General features: G+C 47.1%; 1 protein-coding gene across 40 annotated transcripts in view; it reads right to left on the bottom strand.

Annotated features, from left to right (window-relative positions):
* PRELID3A (PRELI domain containing 3A) overlaps positions 1-22,613 on the bottom strand; it is a 179,468-nt gene that overhangs the window by 131,710 nt on the left and 25,145 nt on the right. For 17 of the 40 annotated variants that reach the window (XR_009544320.1, XM_060170271.1, XM_060170274.1 and 14 more), the window contains exons 1-5: positions 21,322-21,447; positions 6,736-6,904; positions 6,005-6,094; positions 4,767-4,837; positions 4,572-4,674 (exon numbers count right to left, since the gene is read on the bottom strand). Coding sequence is in view for 36 of the 40 variants with exons in the window: in XM_060170271.1 (XP_060026254.1) it covers positions 4,572-4,674; positions 4,767-4,837; positions 6,005-6,094; positions 6,736-6,904; positions 21,322-21,353 (465 nt within the window). In the remaining 4 variants the exon portion in view is untranslated. Of the gene's footprint in view, positions 1-723; positions 1,940-2,039; positions 3,104-4,571; positions 4,675-4,766; positions 4,838-5,985; positions 6,095-6,735; positions 6,905-21,321; positions 21,448-22,613 lie in introns of those variants that run through there. The other 23 variants (XR_009544319.1, XR_009544321.1, XM_060170238.1 and 20 more) reach the window with 7 other exon arrangements.

Below are 22,613 nucleotides of genomic sequence, written 5' to 3'. Positions count from 1 at the left end.
CTATGGCGTGTCCTTCCCCATCCTGTGGTAAGAAACAGAGAGAGGAAGGCAGGGAGGCCAGGAGACAAGGGCTCCAGGAGGGGAGACAGGCCGAGGAAATGGCCAGGAGGGATGACAGCCACACAGCTGCTGGTCAGAGAGAGCAAGACTGGCCTCCAGGAAGTACAGCACCAGAGAAATGAGAAAGGGGTGTGCTACCTACAGGGTCTGACCTTGGAAAAGGATGTCACAAGGTGCTGCAGAGAGCAGGTGAAGAGGTGAAGAGTGTGGGGGACTCAGCCAGAGACTTCTAAAAATAAGATTAAACAGATGAAGAGGATAAGACAGTTACTACCTTCAAGGAGAAAAAAGCTACGTAAGAAAGAAAATGTAGGAACTTCCCTGGTGGTCCAGTGGGTAAGAGTCCGTGCTCCCGATGCAGGGGGCCCAGGTTCAATCCCTGGTCAGGGAACTGGATCCCACATGCCGCAACTAAGAAGTCCTCATGCCACAACTAAAGATCCTGCATGCCGCAGTGAAGATCCCACATGCCACAAATAAGACCCGGCGCAGCCAAAATAAATAAATAAATATATTTTTTTAAAAAGAAAGAAAATGTAATTACAGTACACTTTTTCACTTGGTTATGTATGTTAGGTTAGGTTAGGTTAGGTTACTATGTTATACATAGTTATGTATGTTTTAATTATGGAACCAATGTGCTTTTAACAATAAGTTACAATATAGCTACATTGGAGAAATGGGAGAGGGGAAGAAGATTTAAGAGAGAAAATAACCATCTACCATGGCAGGAAGTCAGCAGATAAAGTCTAAAATTGTTGAATCAAGAAATAGCAGAATATGCTTATTAATTTAGAAATCTAACAGTAAATGCCAAAACTATCAAAAGAGTGAACAGTCCCCTCAGAAGGGTAGAAGAGTGCTTTGCAGAAGAGGTAAGAGGGATTGTTTTTGTCATAAAACTTTTAACTCTATTTCACCTTACGCTATGTGCATAAAATATTCTCATAAAAATAAAAATGAATTTCATTTCATTTTGGATTGGAAGTACTATTATCAAAGAAAAAGCAGTACCTAAAAAAACCACAGTAGAATATAGTTCTACCCATCCTTTACGGAGAGCTTCTCTAAAGTTTTTATAATTTGAAACACACTAAAAGAGATACTACATTTTACTTTTGAAAATGAGAAAATTAGAACTCCCAGTGGGAGGTACCTTGATGCTAACAGGAGAGCTGAGAGCTTGAAATCACAGCCCTTTTGCTGCGACCTCCTGACAGTGGCTGTGGGTGCCTGCGTGGTGAGGAGCAGTACAGGCTGCGGTCCGGCCGGGGGCCCCGGATGGCGGGACAGTCTAGTTGCAGCCCAAGGGCAGAGCATGCGGCTATCCCCACCAATCCTAACTGTCCCTGTGTTGCCCCGACTCTAGCGTGTGCAGATCCGTGACAGGGGTAAGACACGGACACACGTCAACTGCCTCTGAGGTGACAACTGGTGGCCAGATGTGTGTGAAGAGACCGGCAGTGGGACTGTGGATCAAGGGCGAGTGAGGGAAATGGGGTGTCCTCTGAAAAGAGACAAGCTCTTTAGTGAGACCCCGAGAGTTGGCAGGAGAGCTGGAGCTGAGGAAGGACAGATAAGGCCCCACAGCCGTCTGAGCAAACCCGACGCGGGTGGCAGAGCAGGTGCATGGCTCAGCATGGAGTGGGCAGAGCGGCGGCCCGGCCTCCTCCCAGCAGGTCTGCTCCCCGGGCCTCGCTCCACGGGCGCCACCACCAGCTGGGCCTCCTGCCCTGTGTGATCATGACCGACAAGGCTGGCGGAGGCTGTGGCCCAGCAGCTCCCGCCTATCCCAACCCAGCCAGGACCGCACTCCAGACTTGCTTCTTCCTTCTTCTCTTCCTTTTCCTGCTTTTTGATGGTTTTTTTGGTGAGGCATCTGATTAAAAATTGAGGCAGTTTAGCTCTAGTTTATGAGGAAACAGAATGTGACAGAGTCCACAACTCAAAGTGACAGCATCACATACACACCACACACACTCCACACACACCATCAAACACACACATGCACATGCACAAGCAGGACGCCCACAAGGTGGGCAGGCTGTCTGCATGAGGTCACCCTAGTGGTTCATCCAAGGAAGAAGGTCGTGATCCTGAGTTCAAGGTAAAGGTCCTGGCAAACTTAAGCATCACTGGCTTAAACAAAATCAGCAGGAAGTTCTTAAAGGAGCCTGAGCCACGGGGCTCACGTCTGTTGACAGAGGCGCTGAGTGTGCATACATGCTACAGACAGACTGACCGACTGACCGACCGACGGTGGGAAGCAGGGCCCAGAGCAGCACAGCTCGGAAAGCCAAGAGTGAGAGGAGGTTCAAGGAGTAAGGAGTAAGGATTCCCTGAACAGAGGGAAGCAGAAGTACAGAGACGACTGCTGACCACACGAGTGTCAAATCCGCTCTGACACCCCAGCCACTTGGCCTAGGAAACCAAGGAGTGTTTGTGAAGCTCATGGAAATGCTGCAGATGGCTTCGGCCACAAAAAGCTACTGGCCAGTGAGGATGCACAGCTGGCAGCATGAGGGGAGGAGGGCTGCCTTCTCACCACAGCACTGACGCCCAGGCCTGGGGCACCTTCACAGGAACGTGGGTAGGTATTCTAGTCTTGCCCCCAATGAAAACTGCCCCCATAAGATCATCCCTTCACACTGTCTGGACCTGCTCGTGAGAGCCTTCCTGCTGAGGACACACCAGTCCCAGGACACATGACCATGTGCTGAGAACAGCTTGAAGGAGAAGCTGAACTGCCCTCAGAGACGAGGTAACAAACCTGAACATAAATCCTGCCACAAAACGAGTTGGTGCATTCAGAGGAGGATGAACCCAGTTAGGTTCTTCACTACACGGCTGGAGACCCCCATGCAGCTGTGTCTTGCAGACCCCCTCCCAGCACGCAGGCCATGCACACGGTGAGCGGGCACCAGATCCTCCCCAGGTTCAAGAATCCTGTAGTTACCGCCGCTCAGCACAAGGGGCGCTGCAGGCCTCGTTAGCTCAGGGCGCGTTCAGCATTTTCAATTATCCACTCAATAGCAGCCCACCCCTGGAGCAACACAGAAAGATTTCAACGTGGTGTCAGAAGTCCTGCCTGTCTCACTGCAGACAGCAGGCTATGCAGGTCACATAAATGCACAGGGACAGCCCCGCAGCTCTGCAGCAAATGCAGCCAAGACGTTCTGCAGGCAGCTTCTCAGCCCCAGAAATAAGGTGGCACCTGTTCTGCCTGAAATTGCCGCACCAGCTTGAGCTATGCTGAGTCCGCAACCTTCATGAGTGCCGTTACCTACTGAGGGCAGTGATGGGAGCATGGCCCCTCAGCCTCCTCCGTGAGTCACCCCTAACTTCTAGCTCCTGAACTGCGTGCGGGGCCACCCGCCTCTCCACCTCCATCTCCCCCTCCGGTTCCCCCTCTGGCTTCTCCTCCATCTTCAGGCCACTGGCTGCCCCGGCATCCCCCAAACGTGTCTGGGATGCTGTCGGATGGCAACCACAGCTGGGGCAGCCGTGATTCTCCACAGGCCTCCAAAACAGCAACCCCCAAATAAAGTGAAATAAAAGACCTTGATCTGGCCTCACTGAGTTTCCCCTGACTTTTCTCATAAAGGGCTGAGGTGAATGGTCTCACCCAGTGCTGCCTTCCTCCCAAAATATTCTTCAGCAAACACTCAGGGCTGCCCTAAGCCAGACCCCAGACACACAGAGTGAGTCGGTCAGGTTCCGTCCCCAGGGCTCGCAGAGTGGACGTGATGCGTGCTGCTCTGGGCAGGGGGCCTCCCCAACTTCCTTGAACTGAGCTGAGCTACTGCCGACCTTCCTCAAATCTGGATTTTTCTAAAAATAGGGCAGACTGGCTCTGTATTAGTGACTAGACCAATGAGCCTAAACGCAAGAATAAATGGCTCTTGGCCAAGCCGTGACCTGAGCGTGGTAGGAAGGGAAGAACGGCTTAGGTGCCATCCCACTGGTCCCAGAATGAAGAATCTCTTCTGACCAAAAAGAACGAGAGAGAGAAGGGGAGAGGGGAGAGTCGGGGTGGCGGCAGGAGGAGGATGGCAAGGGGAGCTGGGCAAACAGCCAGGCCCTGCTCTGGCACCCAGCACTGCCTGGGATGTGCCTCCCAAACACCCAAGCTCTTCCTGCCAACCCCGCTGGAGAGGCCAGGGCTGACAGCCTCCTGGTCATCCCTCCCCCACTCCCTCCACAAGGCTCGCTCCCAAATCCCACCAGAGCGAGAGGCAAAGGGAAACCCTGCACACGGAGAAGCTCAGCCAGAGCCACTCAATGCCGATTAAATATGAAACTGCTGAAAATCCCGAGTGTCCTGCCTGCCCACGCCAATACCTGTCCTGGAGGTGTGGGGTGTGTCTTGTTAACTGAGCCCAGATGGTTTGGCTCCTGAAAGGGGTGGCTGCCTTGCTGGCCTGTGTTCCCCCAGGCCTGGAGCCGTCCCCACCTGCCCGCAGTCAGTAGGACCCCCGCTCATCGGGACCCCGAACAGCTAGAGATGGTACCTTCTTTGCGTTGGACGATATCGTGTTGGCCATCAAACTCTCCAGATAGCTGCCGAGGCTGATCCCCTTCACGGTGATGACGGCTTCTTGGGTGAGCACGGTCCTGCAGGAGAGCGAGAAGTGAAGGGTCTGAAAAGCCGGCGGGTGGGGGGAGCCCCCGCCCCGCCCCAGCCTTGGAGTTCAATGTCTGCTTACCTTCCTGGGTCCTCCGGGTGGGGTGTGTACACCAGCCTCTCGCTCACCGACACCCAGTTTGTGAGTGTGATCTTAAAACAGGAAACAATGGCTGTAGGTTCTATTTTTCTTGCATTTCTTCCCAGACTATCTGCCCCCACTCCTCCCATCCCTGAATCTGCACTTACTGGAGCCAGAGCAGAAGAAGCGCCAAGGCCCGCCAAGGCCCAGGAGGCACGGCCAAAGTACAGCCCAGGGACACCACTCCTGGCCGCTCCTGGGGACAGTCACCGCCCTCCCTCCACACCCCACCCAAACCTGAGCCGGGCTCATTAGCTGTCATCATTGTATGTGCAATATTTTTATGCCAGGCTCTGTATTTAATAAACCTCATTTTCTTTCATTAATCCTCAGGACAATACGGTGAGGTTTGCTCTTTTTTAGACAAGGAAAGTGAGGCTCAGAACAGGTTGATCACTGACACCCGCAGCCATACACTGATTCCGTGATAACCAGGACGCAGGCATGCGGCTGTCCCGCCCAAAGCCCTTCCTTTCCACTAGACCTCCTACAACAGCAAGAACCGTCCCTCTTTACCGACAACTAAGCCTTCTTGAAGGAGGAAGAGTAATTTTCCAAGTGAAGGAGAAGAGAGAACAATACATAAACTGTCAGTAATGGCTGATGTGGACACACCCACCCGGCTCCCTGTGACTTTGCGGAAGGGCTGCCTGGGCTGAGGAAAGGGGGTCCCGGGCAGAGGTCCAGGCGGTAAACCAAGGAGCCTCCGCACACAGTGACACGACCCACAGGGTAAGGGGCCTGACATAAACCATGCTCCCAGGCCACCCGTTTTCCCCAACATGCTCTTTGAATGTGCATGAGGCCAATATCAATGGTTCTTCATTGTGAGACGTGAGAGAGGAGGCCAGGAGAAAAGTGGCTGTTTCAGTGGCTGCGAAGAGCCGAGTGTGCTATTGGCGGGCAGGATGGAGGCTGGGGGGGCAGGGAGGCACTGGGGAGGCGCACGGGGGCCCTGGGACTGCCAGTCTGTCCCCTGGCCTGCCCACTGGTTACAAAGGTGTGTTCACATCATTATGTGTGTTCTTCTATACATTTTTATACTGGAATAAAAGACAAGTAAGATACTGCTAAATAAAGTCAGCCTTTCTATTAAAAATAAAAGATCACTTAGACCAAAGGCGGGCTGGAAAAAAAATTAAATGAAGACATTACGCACCATCGTGGCCATTGCTTACATTGGTGGAACAGAGCTCCATTTTCTTTCCCACTGGATCCACAACAGAATGTTCTCTGATGTATGTCAAAGTCCTACTGGTTCCCAAAATCTGAAAAACAAAGCAAAACCAGCACAGTGACGTGTTAGAAACTCCACCTTATATCCTAGAACAGCGACCGCCATTTCCTATCCGCTACCCATCTCTTCAACCAGGGATGCAGGTGTGGCTGCAGCAGCACCTCTAGCTCCTCCAGGTGCCTCTGTCCAGCAGGTGGGACGGACACACGAATCAGGGACATAGGGACCAGTGCTTAGACAGAGGAGAAAGCAGGGCAGGAACTGGGGTGCTGAGGTCAAGGTTGAGGACAAGGTCCGGCTGGTGAGTCAGCTGTGGACCGACCCTGACCCCCACCCCCCGGGCCCCGCTGTGTGGAGCCAACTCTGGGGTTCAGGCCACACCAAGCAGGATGATGAGGCTGGGGTGGGGGGACTGGGTGTGGGGAAGGGGTGGGGGACCGGGGGTCATGGGGTTTTGGGGGTCCTGTGGGCAGTGTCCCCACTGCAGGTGGGTCAGGGGATGTGTTGAACACTCAGGTGGACGATTAACTCAATTCACAGAGAAACAAACCATCTCTGGGGCTTCCCAGAAATCCCAAATGGGAAGGTTGTCATTCCCTGCATATGGGTGCCAGCTGGGCTGGCGGATGTAGACAGCTGTGCGGGTGCAGCCGGGCTCCACTGAGGGCTCACCGCTCTCACGAGGCTGGGCAGCCCCCACTCGGTGCTGAGGAGGCGGTGGCTGTGAAGCCGGCCCCGGCTGTCCACACTGCGCTCCAGCACGTCGACGCCCACAACACTGGGGTTCATGGGATTCGGGTACTTCCTCATGGCAGCCTTGATGACTGTGTCCCACGGGTGGCTGGAGGAAAACGCAACCAACAGCGTGAGCAGACAGTGGGTCCAAAGTCAGGTCAACCCTGTTCTTCAAGCTTTGTTCCAACAAATACACCTGAGGAGTTGGGCTCTGGACCCAGATCCTGGATCGCTGATCCCCCGGGCAACCAGGGGGCGGGCGGGGGGCACAGACCAGACTCAGGCCTGGCCATCCCAGCTTGGCTAAGGGCCCCCTCCTTCCCCAGCCCTGCAGAGCCTAAAGAGGCAGAACCCTTTGGTCTGGGGCTTCTGGGCAAGAGACAATGTCCCTTTTCCCTGTCTGTCACCACCTCCCGTGCTGCTCTGTGGGCTGCAAGGCCGGGGGGCCAGGGCTCATTCCTGCCTCCACCTGGTCGCAGTAACTGTGGGGGCCCTTTTGCTGACTGCCCGCCTCACCCCTGCAGCCCACCACAGGCCAAAGCAGCACACCTGCCCAACACGGATCACCCACAGCTGCTGCCCAGCTATGAGGTCCTGAAGCAACTACTTTGTTCCAGCTTCTAAGCAGTATGTGACTTGAAATGGCTACATATGTTTTCTGATTATTAAAAATTGTATTTGAAATTTTGAAAAATAACACAGGATGAGGAAAATAAAAATCCACAATTTCACTATCTGGAGACAAGTCTGTGCAGGCGTCCTGTAGACGCCACCCCTCCCCTCTGGCCCTGAGCCCTGGAGTGAGGGGTGGACACCGGTGTCCCTGTTTGTTTCCTGCCATCAGAGACCACACAGCTGCCCCTGCTCCCCAGAGCTCTGTGCCTGTTGAGGCCGGCAGCCCTAAAGGCATCCAAGGGCTCAGAGTCCGGGGTACTCAGGGTGGACCTCCCCCAGGCGCTGCTGTCCTGGTTTTTCCTTCAGGATGCGCGCCCAGGTGCATCCCCACAGAGGTGAGTGCGTCTCAACAACACCGTTGTTTCCCCATACGTACCCACAGAGGTTTGAGCGGCATGTACAGACAGCCCAGACCCAAGACCTAGAGACACGCATGCATGCACAGACGTCCACACGCTCAGAAATTAAACTGGGATCATGCTCCTTACATGCACTGATTACTGCTTTTTATATGTAACAGACGAACATTTTCCTGCATTATGAGGCTATTTTCAGAAGTACGACTCTAAGTAACTGCACAACAGGCCACCCTGTGGACAGTGGTGTAACCAGACCCCTCTGGCAGATTATTATGTTTTTAATCTAGTTTTTATTTGTATTACTTTCATCATCATTTAATCCTGGAAACCTTACATTTCTTTTTTTTAGTATATTTTTTGAATTTTATTTATTTTTTTATACAGCAGGTTCTTATTAGTCATCCATTTTATACATATTAGTGTATATATGTTAATCCCAATCTCCCAATTCATCACACCACCACCCCCCCCGCCACTTTCCCCCCTTGGTGTCCATACATTTGTTCTCTACATCCGTGTCTCTCTTTCTGCCCTGCAAACTGGTTCATCTGTACCATTTTTCTAGGTTCCACATATATGCATTAATATACGAGATTTTTCTCTTTCTGACTTACTTCACTCTGCATGACAGTCTGTAGATTCATCCACGTCTCTACAAATGACCCAATTTCGTTCCCTTTTATGGCTGAGTAATATTCCATTGTACATATGTACCACATCTTCTTTATCCATTCGTCTCTTGCTGGGCATTTAGGTTGCTTCTATGACCCGGCTGTTGTAAATAGTGCTGCAATGAACACTGGAGTGCATTTGTCTTTTTGAAATATGGTTTTCTCTGGCTATATACCCAGTAGTGTGATTGCTGGGTCATATGCTAATTCTATTTTTAGTTTTTGAAGGAACCTCCATACTGTTCTGCATAGTGGCTGTATCAATTTACATTCCCACCAACAGTGCAAGAGGGTTCCCTTTTCTCCACACCCTCTTCAGCATTAGTTGTTTGTAGATTTTCTGATGATGCCCATTCTAACTGGTGTGAGGTGAGATACCTCATTGTAGTTTAGATTTGCATTTCTCTAATAATTAATGATGTTGAGCAGCTTTTCACGTGCTTCTTGGCCATTTGTACATCTTCTTTGGAGAAATGTCTATTTAGGTCTTCTGCCCATTTTCTTATTGGATTGTTTGTTTTATTAATATTGAGCTGCATGAGCTGTTTATATATTTTGGAGATTAATCCTTTGTCCGTTGATTCGTTTGCAAATATTTTCTCCCATTCTGAAGGTTGTCTTTTCGTCTTGTTTGTAGTTTCCTTTGCTTTGCAAAAGCTTTTAAGTTTCATTAGGTCCAATTTGTTTATTTTTGCTTTTATTTCCATTACTCTAGGAGGTGGGTCAAAAAAGATCTTGCTGTCATTTATGTCAAAGAGTGTTCTTCCTATGTTTTCCTCTAAGAGTTTTATAGAGTCTGGTCTTACATTTAGGTTTCTAATCCACTTTGAGTTTACTTTTGTGTATGGTGTTAGGGAGTGTTCTAATTTCATTCTTTTACCTGTACCTGTCCAGTTTTCCCAGCATCACTTATTGAAGAGCCTGTCTTTTCTCCATTGTATACCCTTGCCTACTTTGTCATAGATTACTTGACTATAGGTGCGTGGATATTATCTCTGGGCTTTCTATCTTGTTCCATTGATCTATATTTCTGTTTTTGTGCCAGTACCATATTGTCTTGATTACTGTAGCTTTGTAGTATAGTCTGAAGTCACGGAGTCTGATTCCTCCAGCTCTGTCTTTTTCCCTCAAGACTGTTATGGCTATTCGGGGTCTTTTGTGTCTCCATACAAATTTTAAGACTTTTGGTTCTAGTTCTGTAAAAAACTCCATTGGTAATTTGATAGGGATTGCACTGAATCTGTAGATTGCTTTGGGTAGTATAGGCATTTTCACAATACTGATTCTTCCAATGCAAGAACATGGTATATCTCTCCATCTGTTTGTATTATCTTTAATTTTTCTCATCAGTGTCTTCTAGTTTTCTGCACACAGGTCCTTTGTCTCCCAGGTAGGTTTATTCCTAGGTACTTTATTCTTTTTGTTGCAATGGTAAGTGGGAGGGTTTCCTTAATTTCTCTTTCAGATTTTTCATCATTAGTGTATAGGAATTCAAGAGATTTCTATGCATTAATTTTGTATCCTGCTACATTACCAAATTCATTGATTAGCTCTAGTACTTTTCTGGTGGCATCTTTGGGATTCTCTACGTATAGTATCATGTCATCTGCAAACAGTGACAATTTTACTTCTTTTCCGATTTGGATTCCTTTTTCTTCTTTTCCTTCTCTGATTGCTGTGGCTAAAACATGCAAAACTATGTTGAATAACAGCGGCGAAGGTGGACATCCTTGTCTTGTTCCTGATCTTAGAGGAAATAATTTCAGTTTTTCACCATTGAGAATGATATTTGCTGTGGGTTTGTCGTATATGGCCTTGATTATGTTGAGGTAGGTTCCCTCTATGCCCACTTTCTGGAGAGATTTTATCATAAATGGGTGTTGAATTTTGTCAAATGCTTTTTCTGCATCTATTGAGATGATCATATAGTTTTTATTCTTCAATTTGCTAATATGGTGTATCACATTGATTGATTTGCATATATTGAAGAATCCTTGCATCCCAGGGATAAATCCCACTTGATCATGGGGTATGATCCTTTTAATGTGTTGTTGGATTGTTTGCTAGTATTTTGTTGAGCTTTTTTGTGTCTATGTCCATCAGTGATATTGGTCTGTAATTTTCTATTTTTGTAGTATTTTGTCTGGTTTTGGTATCAGGGTGATGGTGGCCTCATAGAATGAGTTTGGGAGTGTTCCTTCCTCTGCAATTTTTTGGAAGAGTTTGAGAAGGATGGGTGTTAGCTCTTCTCTAAATGTTTGACAGAATTCATCTGTGAAGCCATCTGGTCCCAGACTTTTGTTTGTTGGAAGATTTTTAATCACAGTTTCAATTTCATTACTTGTGATTGGTCTGTTCATATTTTCTATTTCTTCCTGCTTCATTCTTGGAAGGTAATACCTTTCTAAGAATTTGTCCATTTCTTCCACGTTGTCCATTTTATTGGCATAGAGCTACTTGTAGTAGTCTCTTAGGATGCTTTGTATTTCTGCAGTGTCTGGTGTAACTTCTTTTTCATTTCTAATTTTATTGATTTGAGTCCTCTCCCTCTTTTTCTTGATGAGTCTGGCTAATGGTCTATCAATTTTGTTTATCTTCTCAAAGAACCAGCTTTTAGTTTTATTGATCTTTGCTACTGTTTTCTTTGGGTTTTTTTCATTTATTTCTGCTCTGATCTTTATGATTTCTTTCCTTCTACTAACTTTGGGTTTTGCCTGTTCTTCTTTCTCTAGTTCCTTTAGGTGTAAGGTTAGATTGTTTGAGATTTTTGTTTCTTGAGGTAGGCTTGTATTGCTATAAACTTCCCTCTTAGAACTGCTTTTGCTGCATCCCATAGGTTTTGGATCATCGTGTTTTCACTGTCATTCGTCTCTGGGTATTTTCTGATTTCCTCTTTGATTTCTTAAATGATCTCTTGGTTATTTAGTAACGTATTGTTTAGTCTCCATGTTTTTTACGTTTTTTTCCCTGTAATTGATTTCTAATCTCATAGCGTTGTGGTCAGAAAAGATGCTTGATATGATTTCAATTTTCTTAAATTTACCGAGGCTTGATTTGTGACCCAAGATGTGATCTATCCTGGAGAATGTTCCATGTGCACTTGAGAAGAAAGTGTAATCTGCTGTTTTTGGATGGAATGTCCTATAAATATCAATTAAATCTATCTGGTCTATTGTATCATTTAAAGCTTCTGTTCCCTTATTTATTTTCATTTTGGATGATCTGTCAAATGGTGTAAGTGAGGTGTTAAAGTCCCTCACTATTATTGTGTTACTGTCGATTTCCTCTTTTATAGCTGTTAGCAGTTGCCATATGTATCCAGGTGCTCCTATGTTGGATGCATATACATTTATAATTGTATATTGTATATTTTCTTCTTGGATTGATCCCTTGATCATTATGTAGTGTCCTTCCTTGTCTCTTGTAACATTATTTTAAAGTCTATTTTATCTGATATGAGTATTGCTACTCCAGCTTTCTTTTGATTTCCATTTGCCTGGAACATCTTTTCCATCCCCTCACTTTCAGTCTGTTTGTGTCCCTAGGTCTGAAGTGGGTCTCTTGTAGACAGCACATATACGGGTCTTGTTTTTGTATCCATTCAGCAAGCCTGTGTCTTTTGGTTGGAGCATTTAATCCATTCACGTTTAAGGTAATTTTCAATATGCATGTTATTACTACCATTTTCTTAATTGTTATGGGTTTGTTTTTGTAGGTCCTTTTCTTCTCTTGTGTTTCCCACTTAGAGAAGTTCCTTTAGCATGTGTTGTAGAGCTGGTTTGGTGGTGCTGAATTCTCTTAGCTTTTGCTTGTGTGTAAAGCTTTTGATTTCTCCATCGAATCTGAATGAGATCCTTGCTGGGCAGAGTAATCTTGGTTGTAGGTTCTTCCCTTTCATCACTTTAAATATATCATGCCACTCCCCTTTGGCTTGTAGAGTTTTTGCTGAGAAATCAGCTGTTAACCTTATGGGAGTTTCCTTGTATGTTATTTGTCGCTTTTCCCTTGTTGCTTTCAATAATTTTTCTTTGCCTTTTTTTTTTTTTTTTTTGCGGTACACGGGCCTCTCACTGTTGTGGCCTCTCCAGTTGCGGAGCACAGGCTCCGGACGTGCAGGCTCAGTGGCCATGGCTCACGGGCCCAGCCACTCCACGGCATGTGGGATCTTCCTGGACTGGGGCACGAACCTGTGTCCCCTGCATCGGCAGGCGGACTCTCAACCACTGCGCCACCAGGGAAGCCCTTTGTCTTTAATTCTTGTCAATTAGATTACTATGTGTCTCGGTGTGTTTCTCCTTAGGTTTATCCTGCCTGGGACTCCCTGCACTTCCTGGACTTGGGTGGCTATTTCCTTTCCCATGTTAGCGAAGTTTTTGACTATAATCTCTTCAAATATTTTCTTGAGTCCTTTCTCTCTCTCTTCTCCTTCTGGGACCCCTATAATGCGAATGTTGTTGCATTTAATGTTGTCCAGAGGTCTCTTAGGCTGTCTTCATTTCTTTCATTCTTTTTTCTTTATTCTGTTCCGCAGCAGTGAATTCCACCATTCTATCTTCCAGGTCACTTATCCGGTCTTCTGCCTCAGTTATTCTGCTATTGATTCCCTCTAGTGTATTTTTCATTTCAGTTATTGTATCTGTATATCTGTATACAGTTATTGTATTCATCTCTGTTTGTTTGTTCTTTAATTCTTCTAGGTCTTTGTTAAACATTTCTTGCATCTTCTCCATCTTTGCCTCCATTCTTTTTCCGAGGTCCTGAATCATCTTCACTATCATTATTCTGAATTCTTTTTCTGGAAGGCTGCCTATCTCCACTTCATTTAGTTGTTTTTCTGGGGTTTTATCTTGTTCCTTCATCTGGTACATAGCCCTCTGCCTTTTCATCTTGTCTATCTTTCTGTGAATGTGGTTTTTGTTCTGCAGGTTGCAGGACTGTAGTTCTTCTTGTTTCTGCTGTCTGCCCTCTGGTGGATGAGGCTATCTAAGAGGTCTGTGCCAGTTTCCTGATGGGAGGGACTGGTGGTGGGTAGAGCTGACTGTTGCTCTGGTGGGCAGAGCTCAGTAAAACTTTAATCTGCTTGACTGCTGATGGGTGGGGCTGGCTTCCCTCCCTGTTGGTTGTTTGGCCTGAGGCAACCCAACACGGGAGCCTGCCCTGCTCTTTGGTGGGGCTAATGGTGGACTCCGGGAGGGCTCACACCAAGGAGTACTTCCCAGAACTTCTGCTGCCAGTGTCCTTGTCCCTGCAGTGAGACACAGCTACCCCCTCCTCTGCAGGAGACCCTCCAACACTAGCAGGTAGGTCTGGTTCAGACTCCTATGGGGTCACTGCTCCTTCCCCTGGGTCCTGATGCACACACTACTTTGTGTGTGCCCTCCAAGAGTGGAGTCTCTGTTTCCCCCAGTCCTGTCAAAGTCCTGCAATCAAATCCCACTAGCCTTCAAGGTCTGATTCTCTAGGAATTCCTCCTCCCTTTGCTGGACCCCTAGGCTGGGAAACCTGATGTGGGGCTCAGAACCTTCACTCCAGTGGGTGGACTTCTGTGGTATAAGTGCTCTCCAGTTTGTGAGTCACCCACCCAGCAGTTATGGGATTTGGTTTTATTGTGATTGAGCCCCTCCTACTGTCTCATTGTGGCTTCTCCTTTGTCTTTTGATATGGGGTATCTTTTTTGGTGAGTTCCAGTGTCTTCCTGTGGATGACTGTTCAGCAGTTAGTTGTGATTCCGGTGCTCTCACAAGAAGGAGTGAGCACACATCCTTCTACTCTGCCACCTTGAACCAATCTCCTCTGGCAGATTATTTTGATCGCGTCCAACCTTCACTGTACAATGAAGGCAGCAGGGAAAACTGGTTCACACCAGCCTTTCAATATATGTCTTTTTCCTTAGGATAAATTTCTAGAATGGAATTACTAAATTAAACAGCAAAGATTATGAATATATTGAAGGTTTTTGTTTCATCTTTGATGTCCTTTTTAAATATAACTTATTGACCATGAATTTACTTTATCCTCATAAAACGCTCATCCCAGGTCAAAAAGCTAGCAATGAGACGCAGACTAGAGCTGGGTCTCCCAGCCCCTACTCCACAGTCTTTCTGTCACACCCACGGCCTCTGCACTGTCAGGTCCAGAAGCCCCGCTCTTTAACAAAGGAATGCTTTTTCAAGCCATGGAATCGTGTCACCGCACTAACATGTCCACCAGCTCCAAAGAAGCAGAGATGAAGCTGGTCCTGATCACTCTGCAGTGGACAGGGAGCCTTTCTTATCAGTAAAAGAACTGTCAGGGGCACAGTCGACAACTCTGCGGAAGGAGGGAGAATCCAGATACTCATGAGAGCAGAGGCGGGGGATGGGGGCTGCCCAGTGAAATAAGCTGTGAGCTTTGTAAGTCAAGTTCCCCAGAGTAGTTCCCATAAAAATCATTACTTTAGGCAGAATAGGGTGAGGACACAGGGTGCCTGGGACCTGCCTACAACAACCCAGGGGAAGGAGCAGGGAATGGGGGCGCATGAGACCAGACATCTGTGAGAGGAACTGTTAGCCTGCAGAAGGGCACTGCACTCATTATTCCAGTCTCCACTCTTGCATAATGTGCATAATAATGAGTCCAAAAAAAAAAATTGGAGGGACTTCCCTGGTGGCACAGTGGTGAGGACCCTGCTCTCCCAATGCAGGGGGCCCAGGTTCTATCCGTGGTCAGGGAACTGGATCCCACATGCTGCGGCTGGGAGTTCACATGCCACAATTAAGGGGCCTGCGGGGCACAGCTGAGGAGCCCGTGAGCTGCAACTAAGAAAGCCCGTGTGGGGAATTCCCTGGTGGTGCAGTGGTTAAGAATCCATCTGCCAATGCAGGGGACACAGGTTCAAGCCCTGGTCTGGGAAGATCCCACATGCCACGGAGCAACTAAGCTCATGAGCCACAACTACTGGGCCTGTGCTCTAGAGCCTGTGAGCCACAACTACTGAGCTCGCATGCCACAACTACTGAAGCCCATGCACCTAGAGCCCGTGCTCTGCAACAACAGAAGGCACCGCAATGAAAAGCCCACGCACTGCAACAAAGAGTAGCCCCCACGTGCCGCAACTAGAGAAAGCCCGCGTGCAGCAATGAAGACCCAACACAACCATAAATAAATAAATTCATTTAAAAAAAAGAAAGCCCACCTGCCACAACTAAGACCCAGCGTGATGAAATAAAAAAATAAAATAAAATGGAATGGAATGGAAATGAAATGAAATAAAATAAATATATGTTTTAAAAAAAAAAGGATGAAGGAAAAGTGCTCAGACCCCAAGAGATCCCGGGCCAGCCCAGTGGTTCTTGGAGCAAGGCCCGCAAAGCTGGGCTCTCTGGCCTCTCCAGGAGCCTGGGTGCTGCTGGGAGGGCCTGCCCTTCTGGCTGCACGACATCAGCCAAAGCTGCAGGAGCCCGAGTCAGACCACAGACTGCCAGCCTCTCCCCAGGAGTGACGGCCGGGTCAAGGCTGCATGGTGGTCACTGCTGAGCTGTGCACTCAGGGCCCATCCCTGATGAGAAAGTAAAAGGACTTATTTTACTACACCTGGATCCCTGGTTCTGAGTGAGGGCACAGAAAGGATGCGGGAGGCCTTGCTGGTCGGGAAGCACTGGTGGCCACAGGGGTGGCAGCTCAGCTACTGTGCTTCCCCAGCCACCACTTCTCCTTGAAACTACTGACCACAAACTGTGGTCACTCAGACGTGGGTGTCGGACAGGCATTTTCTCAAAGATTAATGAAGGGAGCCTGTCACTCGGAGGAAAACACCTGATGGCATTTGCTGTCAAAGATAAAACTTGAGCTTCTAAGTGAAAACTGGAATTTTAGAAAACTTGTATCACTACCATGGGCCTGCTGCTTGCCCCACACTGTACCCGGTGACCCACACAGCCAAGTGACCAGTGCGAGACGTCACAGATCACATGGGAGAAGGACTCATTCAAAGTACGAGACGGGCCATTACTCTGGTCCTCGTGGTGTCAGATTTTACACTGCAATTAATTTGAGAAATTACTGCTTGTTTCGTTGCAATAGCAAAGAACAGCTACGACTATTTTTAAAGACTTTTGAAATACCTTTGCCAACTAGGTTTTACTCACATATAGTGTGAGGCTGGATTTTAATCATTTACTTCAACCAAAACAACAGACTGCAAACACTGAATGCAGAAGCCGACAGGACCATCAAGTTAGTGTCCATGCAGGGACCTCCCTGGTAGTCCAGTGGTAAAGAATCTGCCTTCCAATGCAGGGGACACGGGTTTGATCCCTGGTCGGAGAACTAAGATCCCACGTGCCACGGGGCAACTAAGCCTGCGCACCACAATTACTGAGCCTGTGTGCCTCAACTAGAGCTCACGTGACGCACCTACAAAGCCCACACGCTCTGGAGCCCATGTGCCACTAGAGAGAAGCTTGGGTGCTGCAATGAAAGATCCCACATGCTGCAAGGAAGATTCCGCGTGCCGCAACGAAGACCCAACACAGCCAAAAAATAAATTAATTAATTAAATTATTTTTTAATAAAATAAAAAATTAAAAAAAATAAAATCTGTTGACAATAAAAAACAGTGTCCTCCGCAACGGGAGAGGCCACAACAGTGAGAGGCCTGCGTACGGCAAAAAAAAAAAAACAAAAAAAAACAAAAAAAAACAGTGTCTATGCAGCCCGACATTATAGAAATTGGGAAAAAATAAACAAAACAGTGCCACTCTTACTACTTTGAGGGGTTTTGGAAACTACAGGTTTTTTAAATTTAAGAAATGTTATTTATGTTAATGTAATGGGTTTATTACTGTTAATTTTAATAAATTAATAAATATCTTAAAATTTATCAGTTTTAATTTCTAATATGGTAAATATTAGTAGATTTAACCCACATAAACAAACACTGTTTGGGTCCCCAATATTTTCTAAGAGTGTAAAGAGGTCCTACTGCTGATGAGTTTGAGGATTTCTGGCCTAAGTAAATGCCCTTGATTAACTGACCCAGAAATATACACAGGAGTGGTCACCACAACATGATTTGTAATAAGGGGGAAACAATGTCCCTTCAATAAGAGAAAGAAAAAATGGTGACATATTCTTTATGGAATAAATGGAATATTGGAATACTATACAGCTGAGATACAAATGTGTATGTGTACATGTATACACACAGATCTCAAATAGATACACACACACACGCACACGCACAGATCTCAGGAACACATTGTTGAGAAGAAAGAGAAACTGAAAAGATCTGTACAAGATGGTGCCAGTGATTTCTATTTTAAAAAAACAAATACTACATTTTGTTTATGGAACATATACCTTTGGGAGGCTACCCACCAGGTTCACAATCATGACCGCCTGTGAGAGAGAGGAGGGAACAGCACTAGGAGGGGACAGTGGGCACTTCACCTCCTACCTGTAACATTCCATTTCTCTTATTTAAAAAGGGACGGGGTTCCCTCCTCCTGGCCACAGAGCAAGCCTGCTTTAGGGCAGCCTCTCCTCCTTACTTCCCTGAGAGGGACACTGCCTACTAGAGACCTCTCCTGGGAGCTGCTGGAATCCAAGTAGTGTACAGCCTTGACTGCTGGGAATCTACTCATACTGGCTGTTATTAAAGATTTTGTTATAGCCCACCTGAAACCTCAGTCAATGCTGTAAGGATGGGATTTATAAACCTGCATTTACCAGCCTGTTAATTTTTAAGTGCCCCTTTCTATATGTTTCTATTTCGGTCCTATATTTTCCACTACTATTTAATCTACTTTAAACCAAAGGGTTCTCCATTTCTGTGGGAGTTTATACTGCTCTCAGCTCTGTCTGATCTCCAGTGCCCAGGGTTTCTTCGGTGTGTGAACAATGGAGGAAAACTTGACTCAAAAGTTTTCGTGCCCCAGCAAAGGAAACAAAATGAAACAAAAAGACAACCTAGGGAATGGGAGAAAATTTTGCAAAGGATGCAACTGATTAATTTCCAAAATATACAAACAGCTCATACAGCTCAGTAACAACAACAACAACAAAAAACCCAATCCAAAAATGAGCAGAAGACCTAAATAGACATTTCTCCAAAGAAGACACACAGATGGCCAATAGGCACATGAAAAGATGGTCAACATTGCTAATCCTTAGAGAAATGTAAATCAAAACTACAATGAGAAAAAAAAAAAAAACTACAATGAGGTACCACCTCACACCAGTCAGAGAGACCATCATTAAAAAGTCTACAAATAACAAATGCTGGAGAGGGTGTGGAGAAAAGGGAACCCTCTTACACTGTTTGTGCAAATGTAAATTGGTGCAGCCACTATGGAAAACAGTAGGGACGTTCCTCAAAAAACTAAAAATAGAGTAGCCATATGATCCTGCAATACCATTCCTGGGCATATATCCAGAGAAAATTATAATTCTAAAAGATACATGCACCCCAACGTTCACTGCAGCACTATTTACAATAGCCAAGATATGGAAGCAACCTGAATGTCCATCTAAAGATGAACGGATAAAGAAGATGTGGTATACATACAGGATGGAATAATATTCAGCTATAAAAAAGAATGAAGTAATGTCATTTGCAGCAACATGGATGGACCTGGAGATTATCATACCAAGTGAAGTAAAAGTCAAGCAAAGACAAATATCATATGATATTGCTTATATGTGGAATCTTAAAAAAATGACACAAATGAACTTACAAAACAGAAACAGACTCACAGACATAGAAAACAAACTTACGATTACCAAAGGGGGAAGGGAGGGAATTAAATTAGGAGTTGGGAATTAAAATATACACATATATATAAAATAAAATATATATATATATAAAATACATAACCAACAAGGACCTGTGTATAGCACAGGGAACTATACTCAGTATCTTGTAATAACCTATAATGGAAAAGAATCTAAAAAAGTGTGTGTGTGTGTGTGTGTGTGTGTGTGTATATATAATCTGAATCACTTTGCAGTACACCTAAAACAAATACAACATTGTTGGACTTCCCTGGTGGTCCAGTGGTTGAGACTCCATGCTTCTACAGCAGGGGAGCAGTTTGAGCCCTGGTCAGGGAACTAAGATCCCACATGTCTGTCGTGCGGCAGGGGGTGGGGGGGACTAATACAACATTGTAAATCAACTGTATTGCAATAAAAAACTTTTTTTAAGTCTTTGTGCCTGATTATTTTTGGCCTTTCAAGAGTAAATTTATTATTTCCAATCAAATATTCAACAAACATATAAAAAGAAAACAAGTATAGAAAGAAAAAGGTGTGTAATCCTCAGAGGAAAAAAATCAGGGATTTCAAGGGACTAAGCAAGGGGAAAACTCCATGGTAAGCTCAGCTAGAAAGCCAGGCTTCCAAATCTGTACCGTCCTGCAGATGTGATGCTGCCACACAGCATCATGTCACCCGCCCTGGCAGCTGCGTGACCTCCCCCCAGCGGTCTTCCACATTTGTCAATTCTCATCATGGCGCTCGGCTTTTAAAAATCAATGGGAGGAGATCTGTGCCCAGTCCACAGGAGCTCAGGGGTTGACGGGAATTTCTCTGGTGGACAGTCGCCCTCATTTCAAAGGACATCTGCTCCCCAGGATATTCCTTGGTCCCTCACTGAGCACCTACTATGTGCCAGGGACACAAAATGAATGAAGTGAGGGTTGAAGCAAGGATGCACACTACCACACGGATGAACCTCAACAATCATGCTAACTGAAAGCAGCCAGACACAGAAGACGGTTTGGTGTATGATTGCATTTATGTGAAATGTCCAGAAAAGGCAAATCCATAGAAACAGGAAGCAGATACTGATCTGGCTGGGGCGAGGAGTGGACAGTGACTGCAGACGGGCATGAAGGGTCTTTGTAGGATGAGGAAATGTTCTACAACTGGACTATGGAGATGTTGTACAACTATGTAAATTTACTAAAAGTCGTTGAATTGTATGATTTAAATGGGTGAATATTATCAATAGTGACTTTTCACAGCTGACAATTCACTTCTGCTTGTCGACCAACATTTCCTGAATTTGTAGGGCAGTCCTGGCCTGAGCTGCACAGCCTGGGCATTCACCATCTGCAGGAACTTAACCTGTCCCCTCTGTATCCAGATGGTGCCCGGCATGTCCCATCTTTGGGAGAACTGAGAAAATCTCTGGAGTAAGTCTGGGAATGGAACCCCAGATGAGATTTTTCTGCAGGTTGCAGGCTGTACAAAAATCAACACTAAAATTGGATCCCATCAAGTCTAAAGATTTCATTAAAATAATTTCGGAGGTTTTTAACCCACTGATAAATTTTCATTATAATTTTACATGAAAAGTTCAAAGGATGACAATTCTATTTCATGCAGTATTTTTTAAATTAAAAAACGAAATGCTGTTCTAAGTGAGATCAAGGAATTTAAAAATCTTAGTTCCTTTAAAAACTATGAAAGAATGAGCTCAGAGTGTCACAGATGAAATGACAAGAAAAGATACCGCCTAGGTCACGAGGGCACTTTTAATCAGCTGGAGGCTTTCCAGTGCCCACAGTGCATTCAGGGCCAAAGCCCCCACATGCCCACGCCGGCTCCCTCTGGAGGCCGTGATCAGCCACTCGGCGGGTCCCGCCCCCGCCCCTTGTGACAGCCCCGCGCGTGGTGAGGCCAGGCCGGCGGAGGCGAAGACGCGGTCCCCCGACCCCGGGCCCTTGCAGGTCACTGCCCGCAGCGCGGCCCAACGAGGGACAGAGCCCGCCCTCCCGGAGGACACGGCCCAGGCCCAGGCCAGTCTGGACTCACTGCGGCCGCAGCCGGCTCACCCGAACACATGCTCCGAGCTCCAGACCCTCATCGTCGCCCACGCAGAGCCCAGCGCGGGGTGCTCCAGGCCCAGGGAAGCTCCAGGCCCGGGATGCTCCGCTCCGCGGGGGGCGGGGCGTGTGGATGCGGTGTGTGGGGCGTTTAGGGAGTGGGCGGGTCGGGACTGGGCGCCCGCCCATCACGAGAGCGGCGGCACCACGGCTGCGCGGAAGGGACTGGCAGTAGCTGTGCCGGCCGCAGGCACGGACTACGTGGCGGGGCGGGGCCCCTGGTGCCGCTGCGGAGATGGGGGCGGGGCTCGTTCTTACTGGTCAGGTGGTCCAAATTCTCCCAAAGCTCCTTCCAGCCACGCCGCTTCCCACTGTTGGGAAGGATAAGGAACAGTGTGTCCCACCAGCCCGACAAGTCTCTCCGCGGAGTTGGGGGGCGGGAAGGAGGAAGCAGCCGGTGTGGAACGGCCTTAAACCAGAACGTGAGGCCCCTCGCAGGCAGTCCGCTGTGTGGTTCGAAGACCCCACGAAATTCAACCCTTTATGTAGCCAGGCAGGTGCGACCCTCGAGACCCGGATGTCAAGTGAGAGCACTGACGGCACCGCTTGTCAGAGCTCATCCTAAGTTCACCCGGCAATTGGAGTGACCACTTGGGTTCACTACTTGTCTTTGTCCAAAGGAGAAATATATTTCTCATTCCCATAGGAGGTAGGGTTGCAGCCTGAAGCCAGGTGCTCCCTGTAAGTTAGGCTAATGTTTCAAAAGGATGGCTCCCAAGTCCCTAAGAAAAAACATTCCTGGGTTGTTCAGCTGGCCAAAGGCCTACTTAGCCTTTGAAAACATTTACATAGGACTTTGCTGGTGGCGCAGTGATTAAGAATCCGCCTGCCAACTCAGGGGACATGGATTCGAGCCCTGGTCCAGGAAGATCCCACATGCCTCAGAGCAATTAAGCCCGTACGCCACAACTACTAATCCTGCACTCTAGAGCCTGCAAGCCACAACTACTGAGCCCATGCGCCACAACTACTGAAGCCCGCACGCTCTAGGGCCCTCATGTTTCAACTACTGAGCCCGCGTGCCTAGAGCCCATGCTCTGCAACGAGAGAAGCCACTGCAATGAGAAGCACAGGCAGCGCAACGAAGAGTAGCCCCTGCTCGCCGCAACCAGAGAAAGCCCGCGCGCAGCAACAAGGATCCAAAGCAGCCAAAAATACTTTTTAATTAAAAATAAATAAAAACATTTAAATAGATCTCAAAAAGACAACTTAGAAGTGTTTTAGAGTAGATGCTCTAAGAA

Source organism: Lagenorhynchus albirostris, chromosome 14 (genome assembly GCF_949774975.1).
Source record: "Lagenorhynchus albirostris chromosome 14, mLagAlb1.1, whole genome shotgun sequence".
Classification (NCBI taxonomy): Eukaryota; Metazoa; Chordata; class Mammalia; order Artiodactyla; family Delphinidae; genus Lagenorhynchus; species Lagenorhynchus albirostris.
This window is presented reverse-complemented; position numbering and strand designations above follow the sequence as displayed.